This window comes from Chiloscyllium punctatum, chromosome 9 (genome assembly GCF_047496795.1).
Source record: "Chiloscyllium punctatum isolate Juve2018m chromosome 9, sChiPun1.3, whole genome shotgun sequence".
NCBI lineage: Eukaryota > Metazoa > Chordata > Chondrichthyes > Orectolobiformes > Hemiscylliidae > Chiloscyllium > Chiloscyllium punctatum.
The window spans coordinates 43,072,977-43,095,549 of record NC_092747.1 but is presented as its reverse complement, the minus strand read 5'-3'; the positions used below and the strand labels follow the sequence as shown (position 1 = coordinate 43,095,549).

The window sequence follows — 22,573 nt, the reverse complement described above, 5'->3', positions numbered from 1 at the left end:
TAACCTACATTATTCCATTCTCGTCCATATGTCTATCCAATGACCTTTTAAATGCCCTTAAATTTGGCGAGTCTACTACTGTTACAGGAGTACGCTCCATGCCCCTACTACTCTCTGTGTGTAAAGAAACTATCTCTGACATCTGACAATATCTATCACCCCGCAATTTAAAGCTACGTCCCTTTGTACTAGCTATTGCCATCCGAGGAAAGAGGCTCTCACCGTCCAGCCTATCTAACCCTCTGATTATCTTATGTGTCTCTATTAAGTCACCTCTAAACCTTCTTCTCTCTAATGAAAACAGCCTCAAGTTCCTCAGCCTTTCCTCGTAAGGCCTTCCCTCCGTACTAGGCAACATCCCAGTAAATCTCCTCTGAACCCTTCCCAAAGCTTTCATATGCTTCTTATAATGCGGTGACCAGAATTATATGCAATACTCCAAGTGCGGCTGCATCAGAGTTTTCTATAGCTGCAGCATGATCTCATGATTCCAAAACTCAATCCCTCTACCAATAAAAGCTAACACATCATATGTCTTCTTAACAACCCTTTCAACCTGGGTGGCAACTTTCAAGGATCTATGTACCTGGACACCGAGTACTCTCTGCTCATCTACACTACCAAGAGTCCTACCATTAGCCCAATACTCAACATTCCTGTTACTCCTTCCAAAGTGAATCACCTCACACCTTTCCACATTAAACTCCATTTGCCACCTCTCAGCCCAGCTCTGCAGTTTATTTATATCTCTCTATAACCTACAACATTTGTCACTATCCATAACTCTACTGACCTTACTGTCATCTGCAAATTTACTAACCCATCCTTCTATGCCCTCATTTAAATCATTCATTTAAATGACAAACAGCAGTGGACCCAAAACAGATCCTTGCAGTACCCTAGAAGTAACTAAACTCCAGGATAAATATTTCCCATCAACCACCACCCCCTATCTTCTCTCAGCTAGCCAATTTCTGATCCAAAGCGGTAAATCACCCTCAATCCCATGCCTCCATACTTTGTGCAATAGCCTACTGTGGGGAACTTTATCAAATGCCTTACCGAAATCCATATACACCACATCAACCACTTTATCCTCTTCGACCTGTTTGGTCACCTTCTCAAAATACTCAATAAAATTTGTGAGGCATGACCTACTCTTTGCAAACCCGTGTTGACTACCCCGAATCAACTTATTCTTCTCTAGATAATACAAATCATATCTCCTATAACCCATTCCAACACTTTACCCACAACCGAAGGACGGCTCACAGGTCTATAATTTCCAGTGTTGTCTCTACTCCCCTTCTTGAACAAGGCAACAACATTTGCAATCCTCCAGTCTTCTAGCACTATTCCTGCAGATAATGACAACATAAAAGATCAAAGCCAAAGGCTCGGCAATATCTTCCCTGGCTTCCCCAGAGAATCTTAGAAAAAATCCCATCTGGCCCGGAGACTTATCTATTTTTACACTTCCCAGAATTGCTAACACCTCCTCCTTGTGCACCTCAATCCCATCTAGTCTAATGGCCTTTATCTTAGTATTCTTGTAGACATAGAACAAAACCAAAGGGTGAAAGTCTCATGCAAGGTTGAGGGGGGAAAATAGCAATGAGAAACTTTCTGGTAGAGCTTGTTCTCTGTTCAAAGAGACGAAATTTGTGAAAACTTAAGGACAGTCAGATTTGTCTTGCCACGGCTAGGAGAAAATGTTGCCAACTTGGGCCTTGCTGTTGCAAGTGAGTTTGGGGATTCTCAGAAGACTGAAGGAAACTGCTTTTGAAACTGGATGTTATTACAGAGCTAGACAGGGAAAAGTTAGCTTGATAGAAATTGGAAATGACTTTGGATAATGTTTACAGGTGCATGCTGTGTAGGATTTTCAATCCTGTTGGCAAGTTAAGAAGGGATCGCTTTTCTGTATTTTAGTGCAATAGTTATCTACTAAATGGTGTTTGGCCAATAGTGTGTTAGTTATAATAATATGCCTAAAACGTGATCATTTGAGTCGATCATTGGGAGCCTTTAAAAAAAAGGTGTCAAAGAGAATCGTAGTATGGATCTTATGTGAAATTAATACTGTATTTCTAAATTTATATGTGAAGTCTTATAAGAGATTTCTGGAGATGTGCTAACATGCTAAATTAGTACAGATGTTTCAGTCTTTGAATGCAGATGAAGTACGATTTTGAGAAGATTTGTAGCTCAGGTTGGTGATAAGTATGTAAGTTAGCTCGCTGAGTGCAAGGTTTGTTTTCAGATGTTTCATCACCATACTAGGTAACATGATCAGTGAGAGTGTCCTGTGAAAGGCTGGTGGTATGTCCTGCCTCTCTCTTTATAGGTCTCAGTTTCTTAAGGTGGGTGATGTCATTTCCGATTCTTTATTTCAAGGGAAGCTAGATAGGATCTAAATCGATGTGTTTATTGATGGAGTTCTGGTTAGAATGCCATGCCTGTAAAAATTCTCGTGTATGTCTTTGTTTCGCCTGTCCTAAGATGTGGGTGTACAGATGAAGTACTTTTATAAATTGCTTCAGGATGGAAAGAAGGGCTAAATAAGGACTTAAGGATTAATTTGGTCTCTTATTCAGATTGATTCAGGCCATAAATGATTTTGCCACCTGATCTAAAGGATCATTACCGTGTAGTAAACATTTACAAAGGGATTTTACAGGTATAATTTTTAAAGTGTATATTTTTGACAGAAACAACTAGAAAGTTGTAGGGCTTATATCTTTCAATACAATTAATAAATTGAACATTACTGTGTTGATCATATGATCATATGAAGCCAGTTAAATAGGGCTTTTTACTGAAGAATACAATTTTTTTGAAATCATTTGTCTTAACCCAGTCATTTATTTGGGAACTCAATACAAAGATTTTGAACAAAAACAGCAATTGCTGGAAAAGCTGAGTTGGTCTGACAGCATCTGAAGAGAAATCAGAGTTAACGCTTCTGGTCCAGTGAATCTTTCTCAGAATGGATAGCTAGGAAAATGTCAGGTTTTATGCAGAACATCAGGCGGGGAGAGGGTTAAGAAGTAAACGTTAAATGCAGATAGACCCCAAAGAGAGAGAAGAACAGTCGGACAGGGGAGTGGATAATGATCTGGCTAGGAGAGTGAATAGTTGTTAATGGAGACTTGATGTGGAGGTGCCAGCGTTGCCAACTGGTTGGACAGGTCAAAAATCATACTACACCAGGTTATAGTCCAACGGGTTTATTTGAAAACACTAGCTTTTGGAGCACTGCTCCTTCATCAGGTGTCAGTGAGAGAGGAAGACCTTAGACACAGAATTTATAAGGAAAAGATCAAAGGGTTATACAACTCATGCGAACAAATTGAACACACCTAAGATGGCTCTTAAATCTTTAATTAGTTAGAATGGAGGTGCAGGCTTTGACTGATTAATATGCAAATCCCAAAATTTCTTTCAAGTCATTGCCCTAAGTCAGTCCCCTGACTGACTCTCTGCAGCAAGCCTGCCACTTCAACACATCAGCCTGTTCCCTGGCCAATATGTCTGTCTCAGGCTTGCTGCGGTGCTCCAGCGAATCTCAGCATAAGCTGGAAGAACAAGATCTCATTTTTCATTTGGGGACCCTGCAGCTTTCTAGACTCAATATCAAGTTCAATAACTTTAGGGCTTGAACTCTCCTGTATCCTAGACCTCACCCCCACACACCAGGGGTCTTATCACATAGTCTGCTTTTACACACAACCCATTGTTAGCCACTAACAGTCTCCATTATCAGTTATTCAGCCTCCTAGCCAGATAATTATTCACTCCTTTGTCTATCCAACTATTTTTCTCTCTCTTTGGGTTCTATCCCCACCTATTGCTTACTCCTCACCTCTCCCCCTACCCTATTTTTGCATAAAAACTGATATTTTCCCAGCTACCATCTGTTCTGAGGTAGGGTCACCAGACCTAAAACATTAACTCTGATTTCTTTCACAGATATTGCCAGACCTGCTGAGCTTTTCTAGCACTTTTTCTTTTTGCTTGTGAGTAACAACTTTTGCAATTTTTCCAGTGTTTTTTAGCAAATATTTTAAAGTCTATTATAAATGATAACATACTAATTTGGACTGATATTCCATTCTAATCGGCAGTAAGTTTAGTTGTTTTAAAAAAGGGTGTAGGCCAGTTAGCTTAACATCTGTAGTCAGGAAAATGCTGGAGGCTATCATTAAAGAAGAAATAGTGAGACCTCTGGATGGAAAGAGTTCCATCAGGCTGACACAGCATGGATTCAGGAAGGGAAGGTCCTGTTTGACAAACTTACTGGAGTTCTTTGAGGATGTAACAAGCACGGTGGATGGAGGGGAACAGATGGATGTTATATAATTGGATTTCCAGAAGGCATTTGATAAAGTGCCGCATAAAAGACTCATCTATAAGATAAGAATGCATGGAGTTGTGGGGAATGTACTAGCATGGATAGAGGACTGGTTAACCAGTAGAAAGCAGAGAGTCGGGATAAATGGTGTTTCTCTAGTTGTAGATCAGTGGTGAACAGGGTGCTGCAGGGGTCGGTGTTGGGCCCGCAACTGGTCATGATATATGTGAAGTTGGATGAGGATACCAAGAGTAATGTACCCAAGTTTGCTGATGACACTACATTGGGTGGAAAGGCAAACTGTGCAGAGGATATGGAGGGTCTGCAGAGAGATTTAGATAGGTTAGTGATTGGGCAGGTATCTGGCAGATGCAGTACATACATGTGAGGATATCCACTTTGCGAGTGAAAATAGGTCAGAATATTCTTTAAATGGCGAAAGTTTGCAGCATGCTGTCGTGCAGAGACACCTAGGACTGCTTGTACATGATTTGCTAAAAGTTGACTTGCAGGTGCAATAGGTAATCAGGAAGGCAAATTGAATATTGGCTTTCATTGCTCCAGGGATTGGATTCAAGAGCAGGGAGATTCTACTGCAATTGTACAAGGTGTTGGTGAGGCCGCACTTGGAGCATTGTGACAGTTCTGGTCTCCTTACTTGAGGAAGGATATACTGGCTTTGGAGGTCGTGCAGAGGTGTTTCACCAGGTTGATTCCGGAGATGAGGAGAGGTTGAGCCAGCTGGGTCTGTACTTGCTAGAATTTAGAAGAATGAGAGGGGATTTTAGAGAAACATAAAATTATGAAAGGAATAGATAAGATAGAGGCAGGTCAGTTGTTTCCACTGGTGGATAAGGCTAGGACTTGGGGACATGGCCTCAAGATTAGAGAGAATGGGTTTAGGACAGAAATAAGGAAGAACTGATTTTCCCAGAAAGTAGTGAATCAATGGGATTCTCTGCCCAGGGAAGCAGTAGAGGCAGCTTCATTAAATATATTCCAGACATAGTTGGATGGGTTTTTGCATGTAGGGGAATTAAGGGTTATGGGGATAATGCAGGTAGGAGGAACTGAGATGATGGATAGATCAGCCATGATCTTAATGAATGGTGGAGCAAGCTCGATGGGCCAAATGGCCAACTCTTGCTTCTATTGCTATGAAATTGTTTGAATCGGTTATAATTAAACTGACAAACTTTTCTCAGCTGATTAAGTGCATAAATGCCATGTATCAAAATACAAATAGTTAAAATACAAATGTTAAGATTTAAAAACCATGAACTATGCATGAATACAGAACTCCTGGAATTGAAGCTGGGAGATGCATACAAGGATAACGAAGCAAGTGACAGTGGAATTTGAAGAGGTACTACAATAATCTTTCTATCTACCTTAGCCTCAGTGGTGGTGCCAGACAACTGGGAATTACAAATGTAATGTCCTTGTTCAAAAAAAGGGGTTGTAAAGTCAAGTCCATCAATTACAGAAAAGTCACAGTTTAACTTCAGTGATGGAGGACTGACATGAAACTACTATTCAGGATAGAATTAACAGATAGTGTTGTTGATGTGTGTACACAGATTTCTAAGGAAACACTATAAACTACATGGAAAGATACTGACAAGTTGGTGAAATGGGCAGATAAGTGGCAGATGAAATTCAGTGCAAAGAAGTGTGAAGTATTGAAAAGAACATGGAGATACAGTAAACCAAAAGGTGCTATTTTAAAGGGTGTGTAGGAACAGAGAGACCTGGGTGTATGCCTGCATAAGGCACCAAGACCGAAAGGACAATTATAGTGAGCAGTTGATAAAGCATTCAGTATCAAAGGCTTTAGGTACGGGGTATTATGCATCAAGGAGGCTATGTTGAAGCTGTAGATACTGTTTAGACTTCAGCTGGATTATTGTGAATAGTTCTAGATGCCACACTTCAGAAGGATGGGAACACACTGGAGAGCATGCAGGATAGGTTTATGTGAAACTTCAGGCATGAAGACTGATTGAAGAAATTGAGAGGAGAGATTTAATAGACTTTTTCTAAAAGCATGTGTTGGTTGGACAAAGTAGATGGGAGAAACTGTTCCCTCCAAATGACGGAGAACAGGAGAACACTGATATAAGATAATTTGCAAAAGAAGCAAACAATGTCAGGAAGAAACTTTTTTTAACACAGCAAGTAGTTTCGGTCTGGAATGCACTGCCTGGAACTGTGGTGGAAACATGTACAACTAAGGTAATCAAGATAGCCTTAGATGATTATCTAAACAGAACCAATATTCCAGGTTGTAGGGAAAAGGCAGGAGAATGGCATTATGTCACAGAACTAGTTCACAGAGCAGGTGTAGATACAAAGGGCCAAATGACTTCCTTCCAACCAATTCTGGGCTGGAAGGTGATAATTGGTAAGGCTCACAGTCAGGAACAGCATCCTGCAGGGAGTTTAAAGGGACACGGGCAGTGAGATTTTGATCCAGGGAGGACCTGTTAAAACAGTGAAGTGCAGGGGTTGGCATTAAAGGGCAGCTTCAGCCAGAGTCGTCTTGAGGCATTGTTAGATCAAAGACAGAGCTCATACACCTCATGGGCTTGCACAAACCTACCTGCAACTTTCAGCCATTAGGGGCGGCACAGTGGCTCAGTGGTTAGCACTGCTGCCTCACAGCGCCAGGAGCCCGGGTTCAATTCCTGTCTCGGGCAACTGCCTATGTGGAGTTTGCACATTCTCCCTGTGTCTGTGTGGGTTTCCTCCAGGTGCTCCGGTTTCCTCCCACAGTCTAAAGATGTGCAGGTTAGGTGAATTGGCCACGCTAAATTGCCCATAGTGTTAGGTGCATTAGTCAGGGGTAAATGTAGGGGAATGGGTCTGGGTGGGTTGCTGTTCTGAGGGTCGGTGTGGATTTGTTGGGCCGAAGGGCCTGTTTCCACACTTAGGGAATCTAAAACAAAAGGCAATGGAGTGGTCATGAATGGCCCCATATTTTAACAATGATTCTTGGCAGATCCTCCTTCAGGCTGTCAATGAACAAGAGGAGGTTCTCCTGCAAACAAAGGTGGTCGGTAGTCATGGATTCTCGATAGGCCTTAGCTGCATTGGATGAAGAGAATGATAGACCTACATTCTGCAAGGGCAAGTGAGGAAGTCTTTCATCAACTTGCATACGCAACTACGCAGGGGCTGGGGCGCGGGGGGAGGTGTCTGCATTGTTTATACATGTGACATGTCTTTTAAGGATATGGATGATGCATGGTTCCTACAGGCCCACAATGCCAACTGAAGGAGTCTTGACATCCTGCAAGGCTTTCAGGGCTACTTGTTGGTTGTAGGTTTGCAGTACAACAAGACCAGAGACTATGAGTACCTACAGGGAAATAATCCACTTACACTTGTAATTCTTCAATCTCCCATTCATCTCACAGGAAAAGGGGGCCCAGAATGCCTATGACAGATCAAGAAAAAGTGGTATAGTGTTGAACTTGGTAGTCCTGATAAAAATGGAAGAGGAACGCCTGGATCTGGCCAATTGGTTGGAAAACAAAAGTTGGTGGTGTTGAGTTTCATTTGGATCCCCACCCAGAAATAGAGACCAAGGAACTTGATTGAGATGGGGAACAGCAGGTGTGTGTTTGGTGCAATAGGTGGAGATCACCCCATCAGAGCCATGCATGCTGTATCGTCTGTGTCCAAGATGCATCTACTTCCACTCAGCACTTTTCTTCTTAGTGGAGTTGCACTCATCCAACTTATTCCTTCAGCAGGTCACTTGCAGACATCATTGCCAAGGGCTAAGAGTTAACCTCTGAGAAAGAGATGATGATATTAGAGAGCACGCTATCCTGTCCTTGCTCTGCATTTAGCATCAGCTCAGATATTCCCACCTGATGGCTGTGTATATGTTGGCCAAGACAGTTGCACCTACTGATTCGAACACTGCACAATCACTGGCTTAGCTGCTGAAGACCATGTTAATCCAAGCCTCTGACAGTCATGGATGCAGATGTTACAAGCTGAGCCCCAGGCAGGTGGCAAGCTTCTAAAGGTCAGTGAAGATCGGGGGAAGATCCCAGAGGCTACGAATACCCTGGCAAGGACTGCAGGGGAGTCCATTAGGACCATGAGCACGAGTGCACTTAACTTCCTCTTCTGAATCTATGGCTTCATCCATTGAGAGACTGGTGACTCTCAGGGATAGTAATACCCAGCAGTTCAGTCAGGGATTCTGGACATACATTCTGACCTGAGAGCTCACACACTGTCAATGATCACATGTAGGCACTGCCAGTGCAAAGGATGGACAAAGCACCCCAATCTGCCACGTGGTCCTCGTTCACCTGGGGTAAGCATGGAGGGCCAATTGGATCTGACATTGATGGCTGATTAGCAGTTGACTGCAGTTAGGAGCTCAGCTCAGGGTGATCTCTTAACATAGGTTCATCCATTCCTCTGTCGCTGACTCCAGATGCTATGGTGATACAAGAGCTCTTGAACAATGGTTTTACAAAGACAAACCCACCTTGACTTCATATGATCACAGAAGCCAGTCAAAGTCACCCAAACCAATAAGATTTAATAAAATTCAAGAATTTGTTATTAACCACGGGACAAGATATTAAAAAAAAATTGTATCTCATTTAACACCCAAGTGAATGTACTATATCTGTTATAACTGTAGTGAAAGTGGACTGTCATCATTTAACTTTAACATGTCAGACTTGGATGGACTAATGATGGTTTCAGAAGGACACCACTGGCCTAAAATGGTTACAACCAGTTGACAAATCCAGGCAATCCACAGGGAATTATATGAATCCAACTGGATTGGGATTACCATTTTAAATCGAGAGGTTCAGTGAGGCTTTTGTTTCACATATACTTACATGTTAATTGCACATATAGAGAAATGGAAAATTACCTACACTTGTAACAGCCTGTAATAAAATCACGACACAGACATCAAAATCCACAAAGAAAGTCTAAGTCATCAGCAAACTTTGAACCACAAAGTACAGAGAGCAAAACATAGACTTAAACATCAAGAATACTGAAAATCCTTCTCTCCCTCTCTCTCAGAAACCAATGTCAGTGCAAAAGCTATTTGCAAAAACCAGTACTCGGTGACAAATCTGCAGGCTGCAACACTCTTGGAGAAACAGAACAGGTAAACAATTGGAACTGCGGTTTCATTCTCTTAATTCATGGACTCTAAAATCTTTAGACTACAATTGCCTTTACCATTCTGCCTGTATAGACAGATTTGTGAAACCTGAAAAGGGTTCAGAAAAGATTTGGAAGGATGTTGCCAGGGTTGGAGGATTTGAGCTATAGGGAGAGGTTGAACAGGCTGGGGCTGTTTTCCCTGCAGTGACAGAGGCTGAGGGGTGACCTTATAGAGGTTTATAAAATCATGAGGGACATGGATAGGATAAATAGACAAATTCTCTTCCCTGGGTGGGGGAGTCCAGAACTAGAGGGCATAGGGTTAGGGTGAGAGGGGAAAGATATAAAAGAGACCTAAGAGGCAACCTTTTCACTCAGAGGGTGGTACGTGTATGGAATGAGCTGCCAGAGGAAGTGGTGGAGGCTAGCACAATTGCAACATTTCAAAGGTATCTGGATGGGTATATGAATAGGAAGGGTTTGAAGGGATATGGGCCAGATGCCGGCACGTAGGACTAGACTGAGGAGGGATATCTGGTCGGCATGGACGAGTTGGACCGAAGGGTTTGTTTCTGTGCTGTACATCTCTCTGACTCTATGACTCAAGCCTGCTCTATTTTTAAGCTTATTACCTGCATTTGACATCACATTTTTATTATTTTGTTTTGGAGTAGTGGGTTAAAAAAACTTCCCTTCCTGTCTCTCATGACAGCCTCAGAAATGGCCCCTTCACTTAGATCTAGTTAACAAAAGTTGTTGAAGTGTGATAGCTCCATGATAGAAAGAAATTTTTAAGAAATTGTTTTTGTTTTCAACTGAGGGGGATTAAAAAGAGAGGATTGAACTCCCCTCTTCACCTGGTCACAACACACCATTAAATCTAACAATATGTTATGATCCACACTGATATAAATCCTGAAACAGTCATATTCCAGACTGAACCCTGCCTCATTAGATACTGAACAGAAGCAGAAATTGCAGGAGAAACTCAGCAGGTCTGGCAGCATTTGTAGTGAGAAAACAAAGTCAATAATATTTCTTCAAAATTCTTAAGTACAATCAAGTTGTAAACTCCAAAAGGACCACTGTCAATGTACATGCCACTTAAATTAACCCAAACTCCTAAATACAATTAAAACTTCACGTTTTTTACTTAGTCTATTATTGTACTCGGCAGTTAGGAAAATGTTACAAATAGCAAGCTGGTGTTCATACTGTGTATGACCAATTGATTATATGAAAACATCAGGATGCTTTCTAGTTGCATCCAGATACCCAATTGAATAAACGAGACATGTTTTGGTTGAATTACAGCTTGATGATTACAAATCTGATCTTCTCTCCTTGCTCGTCAATTCTCGATATTGCTGTTCTGAGGACTTCTGTCCTCGTAATTCACTTTGTGTTTAACATTAATCAGGTATGGCTTGACTCAAAAGACCAGTGGTTCTAATTTAAACATTTTGCTGCTTTCTTGGCTGTTCTTGAGACATCCCATATTTAAACCAGATCAGAAAGTGAGGTAAATCTGTAACCTACTAATGTGAGAAAATCTACCAGATCATGTGGCAATCAGGCAAATGATTGGCTGCCAATTGGCTTTCCGCTGGGATTAGGACCCTTGAGTAGTAAATTGGCAGTTCAAAAACATAATGGCCTCACTTGGTTGCACAGCAGGAAGGTGGAACTTGGGCTTTCATGCCCAGAACTTAATTTAGGCAAGATTGGGAAGGTTACAGGTTTCTGGTTGCCATCATTCCTCCTAATTCAGTTCAATTTCCACCTATACCTTTTAGGTTCAGAAAACTGGACCACGGATGTCAAAAGGTTGTGGATTCAAGTCCACTCCAGACAGCCGACACAAAAATCTACCTGACACTGCAGCACAAGATTGAAGAAATGCTGTTCTGTTTCAAGTGCCATCTTTCAGATCTAACATTTAACCACAGGCTCCATCTATCATTTAAGGCAAATATAAAAAAAAACCCAAAGCACAATTTCAAAAAATAACAGAGGAATTATCGCCACTATTCTGACCAATACTTATCCCTCAACTGACATCACACATATAAATCATATGGTCTTTGCTGTGTGCGAAGTGGCTGCTGTCTTTCATACATTACAATAATGACTGCACTTCAAAAGTATTTCACTGGCTGTGAAATACTCTTGAATATCCTGAGGTCATGAAAAGGATTATATAAATGCAAATCTTTCTTGCTTTATTCCAGCTCCTTCCCACTACCACTGTGCAACTTTCTCTGAACTGACACCAATTGTGCTCAATTCCCCAGCCTCTTGCTGTGCTATTAGCCCTGATTCATTCCCTTGTTTCCATTGTACACTTTCACCTATGTTTCCTCTTCATAGCATTCCTCTTCACAGATTGAAATGATGCCATACTAAATGTCCCAACTGCACCCTGGATTTATAAACAATGCCAAAGGAGCTCAGCTAATTATTTCATCTTAACTAGAAGATTATTCTTTGATCAACAGACCATAATGGAACGTAATGGAAATAGTGACCCATGACAGGAAGCTCAACTTTCAATCGGCTTATCCAGATAGAATTTAACATAAATACAAAGCTTGAAACACATCTGTTCATGCTACAGTAACTATTTCTTATTAATCTACTATTCATAATTGAAATTGCTGCTGGCTAAAATGATTGCTGTTCATAAAACGTTTTGAAGAATCCCCATGGTTGTAACCACAACTGTTTCCTTTATAGTTCAGGTTATGTTTTCCTGCCAGTGCAAATACAGATCAAGACTTTAAAAGTGTAATTCATCCTATTTGAGTTTTAAAAATTTAATGAAGTACGATACACTTAATTAAAATAAAACTTACATAGAACGTCAGCAATAACCTACTAAGAAGTGCTGGACTGGGGTGGACAAAATTAAAAATCACATAACACCGGCACCAACAGGTTTATTTGGAAGTACAAGCTTTTGGCAACCTGACAAAGGAGCAACTCTCCGAAAGCTTGTACAGAGGAAATTCGATTATCCGAATATCGGATTATCCGGCAAGATGACAATGTCCTGATGCTCCGCTAGACTATGTCATCCAGCATTCGATTATCTGGAATCTGATTAACCGAACAAAATTCTCCAAGCCCGTGTCCTTCGGATAATCGAGGTTCCTGTGTACTTCCAAGTAAATCTATTGGACTATAACCTGGCATTGTGTGATTTTTAACTACTTATAGGGGACTGGACAGAAAACAATTGTGTTTGAAAATAAAATGTGATACTACTTTGAATTTAGTGAGGTGGGTTTCAAACCCATGAAGTAGCTACTTACTTTTCTCCCTTTCTGCTTCAACATAAATTTGAAAATAAAAATATTCTGTAACTGGTTAAAGATTGTACAAAAGAAGTACTCTACAGTAGTTCTTCAACTTGCCCTTCTTGTTAAGGTCTTACATTCACTCAAGTTTATCAACAATAACAGGGCTGAAATCAAGATTACAAGGCACGAATAGGGAGTCCTTGACACAACATTAAACTAGTCAAATAAAAGAAAGATGATACTTGGGATAAGGTGAACTCCCTGTTCTTCCTTCAGTACTACTGTTGGATCTTTTCTGTCCATTTTAGATGGAAGAAAGTGGCTTAATTTATAAAGTCTGGTCATGCTCCCAAGAATCAGTCGACTACAAAAAAAAGGTATTTTGTAAAATACTATTTCTGCAGGACTAGTTACTTCAACTTTGAAAGCAGTTCCTTAACTTATTCATGTTACTCAAGTTTGAAAAAGTATGCCTGAGAAAGTCTGCGCTCATAAATGAGAGAATCACATCCCACTATACATTTACTGAAATAATGGCAAACAAGTCAGACAATGTTAAAAAAAACACATACCATAAACAGACCAAGTGGTCATACTCTTAAGCATTAACTTGATTTGACACCAAAGCAGGGAAAGTTAAAGCAGGGAAAGTTAAAGCAGGGAAAGTTAAAGCAGGGAAAGTTAAAGCAGGGAAAGTTAAAGCAGGAAGCAAAAACTCAAAATATCATCTTTCAAAAAGCAATAACCATATTTTGGATGTCAAATTCAAAGTTCCTCCAATTCTTACCTTAAATTAACAAACCTTTAAAGAATATTTTGGCCCAAAGCTTTTCACTGTATTTAGGTACATTTAACTAAAGTACATCAAATCAAAATAAATTAAGCTTTTACTTCATCACTCAGATGATGATCCTCTTTCCTTCCTCCGAAATCTACACGTTTTGAGACCAATGATGATAAATGACTATACAGACATGCCAATTCTTGTGGATTTATCACACAGAATGGAAGATGGAAGCAAGGCAACAGAAGGAGGTTTACAGCTGCAATTTGGGATTTTATTTTGGCTTTGAAATGATGGATTCTCATCTTGCCCTCAATGTCAATTATGAGGGGGTCCTGGACCTTAAGTGAAACTGACTTCTACAACTTGACCTCAAACCTCAGCATCAATTTATTGTCACAGCAGTCTCTTCACTACGTGTACCCAGCTCTGACACAAACAGTTTGGACACATTTGCACTGGTGTCAGTGCTGGAGACATGCTGGGATTGCCTTATTTTGACTCCAAATCATTGACTGTGAACGCTCCTGCTCAGGATATTGACCATCGAGTCAACTCCATAGTTAATAGTTTCAACCCCAATATCCAATTTATGTTTCAATTGAGAGGATTGAAAACAGGGAAATTTTGCAATGTTTGCCAACATCAGACAGATATCCTATTGAGGAGTGAGACCGACATGAAGGAGGAAACATCTGTGTGAAAGAAAGTCTGGATTGTGTTGAGGAAGATAGTGCACTGGGCCAGACAGGGTGCCTTTGTGACTTGGAGGCAAGGTTAACACAGTGCACGTTTGTGTGGAGGCAATAAATAACTTATATTTCTAGTTCCAAAATTGTAGTCATTGGACTTGGAGCCTGTGTTCAACACAACATGCAAAACTATTAGATTACTTACAGTGTGGAAACAGGCCCTTCTGCCCAACAAGTACACACTGACCCGCCGAAGCACAACCAACCCATTCCCCCCTTCACCTAACACTACGGGCAATTTAGCGTGGCCAATTACTGTAACTTTTATTCACAATACCTGAACACAATAAAATCAGAGAATGGTTACAGCGTAGGAGGCAATTTGGTTCATGTTTGCTTTCTGCAACAATTCATCTTGTGCCTGCTCTGCCTTTTCCACATTGTTTTGCGAACCTTCTCACTTCAGATGATTATCCAATTCCTTTTGAAAATCTTGACAGAATCTGCACTACCATCATTCCATTTCCTAACCCGTTACTGCACAGAAAAGATTTTATCCAAATCACTATTGCTTCATTTGACATTCACCTCAAACTAGTGTCCTCTGGTTCTTAATTCTTCCAACAATACAAATAATGGGAACAGTTTCTGCCTATTTACTGTCCTCTGCCCAGACCACTCATGATTTTGGATACCTATATCAAAGCTCCAGCCTCAGCTGCCCTGAACTAGTGATTTTTAAAAGTGATCTTGTTTTACCTTCAACCATGAACATGGGTACTTTTCCACCACCATGTGCCAACATCTCTCTGCGATAGCGATCTCCCATAATCCTAAGGAAAGAGAAACAATGATTAACTTGCTCTGCAGCAAAGCTCCTAACCACCATTTTCAGAAGTCAGTTGGATCATTTTATAAATGTTGTTGCATCATCTTTAAAATTATACATTTACCACGCTATAGGAAAGTTATTAAAAAGAAAACTGTTTTCACCTCATTTCCTTTTGCTGAAAAGGATAAGTGGCACCTCTTCTAAATTTACCATGATGTCACTGCATCTATAGTTTTTCTCATTTATATCGCAAAAAGTTCATTTACTCCTTTCTCTGGAAAGAGAAACTAACTTCTACATTACAGAGATTGATAATGTACAGGGCTTGGGCCTGAAAAATTAGGTTTTGCTTACAGGCATCCTATAGGACTGATCATGCTTAACATCTATTAAATGGCCACTGCAATGGAAGGAAACAGGGAAATTTTAAGCTTTTTTCTCAGTATTTCTCGTCTGTCATTAAGAGTGTTTAGCTAACTATAGTACTTTAAACAATATTAGCTTGTATTCATATCACACCCTAAATGTAATAAAACATCATAAAGTTCTTCACAAAAACAGCTATCGGGGAAAATTTGACACCAAGCCATATAGACATATTAGTATAGAAAAGGAAAGAAAGGTGGAGAGCTTTAGGATAACAAGTGCAGTGTTTAAGGGCTTTGTAACTGGACACACAGCTCCCAACAATTCTGAGGAAGGGTCACTGGACCCATAATGTTAACTTTGATTTAGCTTCATAGATGCTGCCAGACCTACTGAGCTTTTGGAGCAATTTCTATTTTTGTTCCCAACAGTAATCTGTTTGCATTTGTCCTCCTTCCACTCTTCAGCGGTTTCATTTGATACCAGTGCAGCCAGTGAAGCATTTCTGACACTGAAAACCCTACCAACCTAGCACTCTTCAAATGTGACAGTGCAATATCCTGAAAGTATCAACTCCATAATGTACATTATGTCATTACATTTAGTTTTGTAATTATTCTTGAACTGAATTAACATAACTTTTTTTAATCTCATCATATCAGGGTTACATGTCTATGTAAATGGATACTTCACTTCGAATTTTTGAGATACCATTGTATTACCAGCATTGCACACCACAAGCAATGAAACTGTTTAAATATCATTTATGGTAGATAGCATGCAATAACAAATTTGCTACTGAATAATTTGGGTGTTAAAACATACATTTGATTATGGCCTGACAACAGTTGGTTTGTTTGTTTATCAAGATCCTAACAACTGCTAACAAAGTTTTTCAAACTTATTAAATAATTCAAATTTGTGATCAGAAAGATATTTCAAAGGCATTACAAATAACAATAACTAGTTAACAGACTGACTAATTTTGCTTCTTGTAGACTTCTCTGGTGCAATCAGAATAAAATACCATCGCATCATAAATGGTCTCTCTTATGCCTAGGCTATTTTCATCTTCATCCACCAAGCCCCAACTTCTTAGGAGAGACAAAAGAAAAGCCAGAGACCTATAGCCTATTCAGGAGCCTTCTGGCAAAGAGTTTTCTTACTTTCATGTTTGCACATAATGGCCTATAATACTAAAGTCATAGATCATACCACACAGAATGAAGCCATTGAGCTCATGCAACTCTTTGAATCAGCTTTCCAATTAATTTATTGCAATGGATTACCGTTCACATGACGATAAGGAAATTTTGGTGAGTTTTGGGAAATTGTGTAACAAATTTGCCAAGTACATGCTAGTTGTAAAATCCAGTTATACATACACTGGCTTAAACATGGATTTTCTGAATTACCAATCAATTTAATTCAATTGACTAAAGAACTGGCATTATTAGCGTACATTGGAAAAGGAATAAGTCAAAGATCTATATACGTGTTAGATACAACAGCATGTCTACTCACCATCACATTGAATGGCATCCATTCCTTCAATTTAATATCGCTAGTTGTCAAGAGATAATGTAATTGGCTAAGTAGGCTATGACAACTTCTTCACAATAATTTGTATAACCATGCACAAAGCAAACTCAATTGCACCATAGTTCAAAAGAAGACACTTGGTTGATACTTAAGGTTTACACACACTTTATTGTAACAAAGCAGGTGGCACGGTGGCTAGCACTGCTGCCTCACAGCACCAGGGTCCCAGGTTCAAGTCCAGCCTCAGGCAACTGTCTATGTGCACATTCTCCCTGTGTCTGCGTATGTTTCCTCAGGTGACACAATCACCTGATGAAGGAGCGTCGCTCCAAAAGCTAGTGTGCTTCCAATTAAACCTGTTGGACTATAACCTGGTGTTGTATGATTTTTAACTATGTTTCCTCTGGGTGCTCCGGTTTCCTCCTACAGTCCAAATATGTGCAGGGCAGGTGAATTGGCCATGTTAAGTTGCCCATAGTGTTAGGTGCATTAGTCAGAGGGGGGTGGGTTGCTCTTCGGAGGGTTGCTGTTGACTTGTTGGGCCGAAGGGGCTGTTTCCACACTGTAGAGAATCTAATCTAAAAAAAATCAATTGCTACACTAGGCAAACTGACGATTAAAGAAATGTGAGGTGCTGCGTAACAAATTTGCCAAGTACATGCTAGTTGTAAAATCCAATTATACATAGACTGGCTTAAACATGAATTTTCTGAATTACCAATCAATTTAATTCAATTGACTAAAGAACTGGCATTATTAGCATACATTGGAAAAGGAATAAGTCAAATATCTATATACGTGTTAGGTTCAACAGCATGTCTACTCTCCATCACATTGAAAGGCAAATCAGAGCAGGACTAATACACTTAATGGTAACAATCTGGGGAGCATTGCTGAACAAAAAGACTTTGAAATGTTTGACTTTGAAATGCCACCGTGGGCGGCACGGTGGCACAGTGGTTAGCACTGCTGCCTCACAGCGCCAGAGACCCGGGTTCATTTCCCGCCTTAGGCAACTACTGTGTGGAGTTTGCACGTTCTCCCCGTGTCTGCGTGGGTTTCCTCCAGGTGCTCCAGTTTCCTCCCACACTCCAAAGATGTGCAGGTCAGGTGAATTGGCCATGCTAAAATTGCCCGTAGTGTTAGGTAAGGGGTAGATGTAGATGTAGGGGTATGGGTGGGTTACGCTTCGGTGGGGCGGTGTGGACTTGTTGGGCCGAAGGGCCTGTTTTCACACTGTAAGTAATCTAATCTAATCTAATCTAATCGAAATGCAGATTCATAGCTCCTTGAAAGTGGAGTCGCAGGTGGACAGGACTGTGAAGAAGTATGGGAGGTCATGTTGCGACTGTACAGGAAATTGGTTAGGTCACCTTTGGAATATTTTATGCAATTCTCGTCTCCCTCCAATAGGAAGGATGTTGTGAAACATGAAAGGGTTTCAGAAAAGATTTACAAGGATGTTGCCAGGGTTGGAAGGTTTCAGTTACAGGGAGAGGCTGAACAGGCTGTGCCTGTTTTCCTGGAGCGCGGAAGCTATGGGGTGATCTTATAGAGGTTTATAAAAACATGATGGGCATGGGTAGGGTAAATAGACAAGATTTTTTCCCTGGGTTGGGGAAGTCCAGAACTGGAGGGCATAGGTTGAGGGTGAGAAGGGAAAAGATTTAAAAGGGACCTAAGGGCTAACTTTTTCACGCAAAGGGTGGTGTGTTCGTGGAATAAGCTGCCACTTGAAGTTGTGGAGGCTGGTAAAATTACAACATTTAAAAAGCATCTGGATGAGTATACGAATAGGAAGGGTTTAGAGGGATATGGACTAAGTGCTGGCAACTAGGATTAGGTTAATTTAGGATATCTGGTCAGCATGGACGAATTGGACCGAAGGGTTTGTTTCCATGGTGTTCATCTCAATGACTCTACAACTTGCTATGCACGCATTTTCCTTGATTCCGACATGCAAACAAAAATGGTAGTCAGGCTTCAAGTTTACTTTACATGTGATAACTATTTGTCAGAGTAAATTTGGCAAAAGACACACATATTTTAACTATATACTATCAAGAATTTAAATGAATTATGAAATTGATTGCCATTATATAATTTTTGTTGCTTGATCAAGCAGTGGCTTATTTTCCCATTCCATACTCTTAAAGGAAATGCTGCTCACAAATCAAATATTCTAAGTTACCATTTTAAAACTTCAATTGTAGCTTCTTCTGATCTTCATCCTTTAATGGATACAGTTCAATCTATAGGAGACAGTCATTTGACCACTGTCTACCCCATCTTTTCAAGCACAGATGTAGATCCCTGCCCATGGTCGTGCGCTTTTCAAATTTTTGTGTAAAGTGTACAAATTTTGAAAGTGACTACTGAATCCACTAGCATGCAGCACATTGCAGATCATCATGATTTGCTGTGTCAAAAAATTTCAATTTTCTTTTTGCAATTGCCTTCAGTCTGCGTTCCTGGCTTCCAAATTCTGAGGTCGCCCTTTACAAAATATAAAGCCCCATTTCTTCATGATTGGTCACAACTTAATGTTAAGTTCTCCTAAATTTTCTGACCTGTTAAGTGGGTCCTTCATGAAACACTGCTTCCAAACCATTGAGGCTACTGCTCTTGACATTAGATAGGAGTAATACTTAGCACCATATCCAACAAGGTGGCTAAAACGCAGTTGCCATGCCTAAAAAGAAAATAAAACTGTAAGTCTTTGCTCAACCCTTCAGAATCTGAATATATACATATAATATTTATATGTTTCCAAATCCTTTGCTTCAAACCTAAATAATTATAATTATAAAATGTGACCTAACTGCAGGTCCGCACACTGTTTATAGGGAACTAACATTTGCCTTAGTATAAAGAAGAAATGGTAAAGTACACAAAATGTGTAGTCATATAATACATATGGTGTTCAGTTCTTTTGATTGCAGAACAAAAAGGATATTGTAGTTATTGAAAGGATAGAGGAGCACTATTAGAATGATTTTGGATAAGATAGAGGTGGAGGGTTATTAGGGCTGATTATGTATCTTGGGCATGTTATTACTAGAAAAGAGAATGGTGAGAAATTATATAATTGTTCACAAGGCTATAAAGAAAACTAGATAAGATAGACTATGACAACTCATTTCATTTCATCAAGCCCAGTATAATCAGAAGACATAGCACATGCTTGAACAGTGGTCAATTCAAAATTAATCAGTGTAAACAGTATTTCTGTGAGCAAATGGTCAATCTACAATTCCTGAGAGAAAGGTGGTTGCACGTTGTACTGATTGATTCAAATACAAATTAGATACACTTTTTAAAAAAAAAATAACAGTTTGGGTTACAGGATGGGAGATGTGAAAAATGTTAAGTGTAGTATACTTTGGAAGAATAGCGGGCTTTGGACATACACATCATAAAAGTTTCAACCACTGGGAGCTCATTACATCATATTGTAGTCTTATTAATAGCCATTGCTGAATCAGGTTTGCAGAGGGTGAATGAGAACATCAGACTGGACTTAACCAGAAATGAGCTAAGTTCACATTTCAGGGAGCTTCATGGAAGGTCTGTGAGCTCCAATGAGTTATTTCACAAAATTCTCTACTGCCAATCATGATGTGTGCACCTCACTTGCCCCTTGGGCCAAGCTCACACTGTCATGTGCTCAACAGCAGCTGAATTGTCTGTAATTTGTGCAACCAGCACCATACTCTCAACTCAGCAAAGCATCAGGTCAAATGCTGCCAGCCAGGAATAGCCCTTTGCAGTACATACAGTGGGAGGGAAACAAAAAAGAAAAGCTGAGGACTTCTAAGTGGCACAGGTGACATTTCATCAGAAACAGAACTTCACCAGTGTAAATATATTGCTCTTTATATCATCACCTGTCTAACTGACTGGCATAGTGTCAGAGAGATGTTCACCATGGTCAATTAAACTATTCCAGCTACTTGTCTTTAGAATCATGATATGTTAGAACCCTGGCAGAAGAAGTGTGTCCTTTCCCTATATCCAGCAGAGCACAATATCAATGTGGGAGCATCACATTGTTCATGTTCTCAAGCCTACAAGGAGTAGGTAATTTTAACTTATATTGAACAAGAGGAAGACTGAACTTAAGAACAAATAAAAAAAGCTGAAATTGCTCCAGGAATAAATAGGAGAAAGTGAGGACTGCAGATGCTGGAGATCAGAGCTGAAAAGTGTGTTGCTGGAAAAGTGCAGCAGGTCAGACAGCATCAAAGGAGCTGGAGAATCGACGTTTCGGGCATAAGCCCTTCTTCAGGAAAAAGGGCTTATGCCCGAAACGTCGATTCTCCTGCTCCTTTGATGCTGCCTGACCTGCTGCGCTTTTCCAGCAACACATTTTTCAACCAGTAATAAATAGGTCCTTCTTACCTTTCAACCAACAAAAGATTTATAGACAGAATAACGATGATGATCTCTCACACAGCTCTCATGGATTAGAACTAGGCATCAATTAAGACCTATTTGGCTTGTCGCACCCCGACACTGGACTTCTCTATCAGGCCAAATGTGACATTTCTCCAGCACAGCGTCCTCATCTTCCTCCTCAGAAGACTGCTGCTGCTTTCCCAGCTCTGTGGCATTCATCACATTCCTCTTTGCCTGCTCCAGTTGTGTTCTGCACAGCATGCAATAATTGTGACTCATTCTGTCTGGAGTACCTACTAGGTCTCCCCAGACAACTCTAAACACTGGAATTTCACCTTCAGGAGACCTATCATAACTTTCACTTGACCCTGGTGGAAGAATGAGTCGCAGTGTATCCACATGCAGCCTCAGTCATGGTGTTGGCATAACAGAATCATCAGCTATGGTTGCAGATGGGAACCCTGGTCTCCCAGTAACTATCCTTTTAAGGCATTCGGCCCTCAAAACAAAGTAGGAACCTGAGCATTATCAAAGATGTAAGCATCATGGCAGCTTCCAGGGTATTTGGCAGAGACGCATAAGAAGAAGTAACAATGATTATGGATGACTTGTAAGTTTACTGAATGGAACTGTTTTCAATTGGTGAATTGTGTTGTGTTCTGATATAGTGTTCTTGACACTACGTACAGTTTATCAGCTGGGGAAATCCAGATACATTGCCAAAGTCTATGTCCAGTCAGCAGCACTGAACTAGCCATAGGAAAAAAAGAGAAAGCAATATGATCAGGCATAAATTACATTGCTAACAGGCTTAAGTTGCAAACTGAACCTTTTCTAGTCAAAAACAATTTCTTACTTCCAGTTGTTCATTTCAGTAGAACTGACTTCACATTGCAACTAATCATGCCCAAGATCACTGAAATATATTGTTATTTAATTGCAAAATAAATTTACCTTAACAAGTACATTGAAGCTCCCTGACATGGAGACAACTGAGCCTGGATTAAAATGTAATGTTCATAATTTAACAGAAAAATACTTTTGCTGCAAAGTTCAGATTAAGTGATTATAGTAAACATGGATTGAGGTAAAAATATCAATTGATTTTTAAATGCAATCCATACAAAATTACAACATATGCTTAAC

At 40.1% G+C, this 22,573-nt stretch overlaps 1 protein-coding gene across 1 annotated transcript in view; it reads right to left on the bottom strand.

The window, feature by feature from the left end:
• The window catches only part of LOC140481338 (mitochondrial intermediate peptidase-like), a 159,149-nt gene that overhangs the window by 11,370 nt on the left and 125,206 nt on the right, over nucleotides 1–22,573 (bottom strand). The window contains exons 17-18 of the mRNA XM_072577353.1: nucleotides 19,600–19,721; nucleotides 15,049–15,122 (exon numbers count right to left, since the gene is read on the bottom strand). Coding sequence (XP_072433454.1) covers nucleotides 15,049–15,122; nucleotides 19,600–19,721 — 196 coding nt within the window. The remainder of the gene's footprint in view (nucleotides 1–15,048; nucleotides 15,123–19,599; nucleotides 19,722–22,573) is intronic.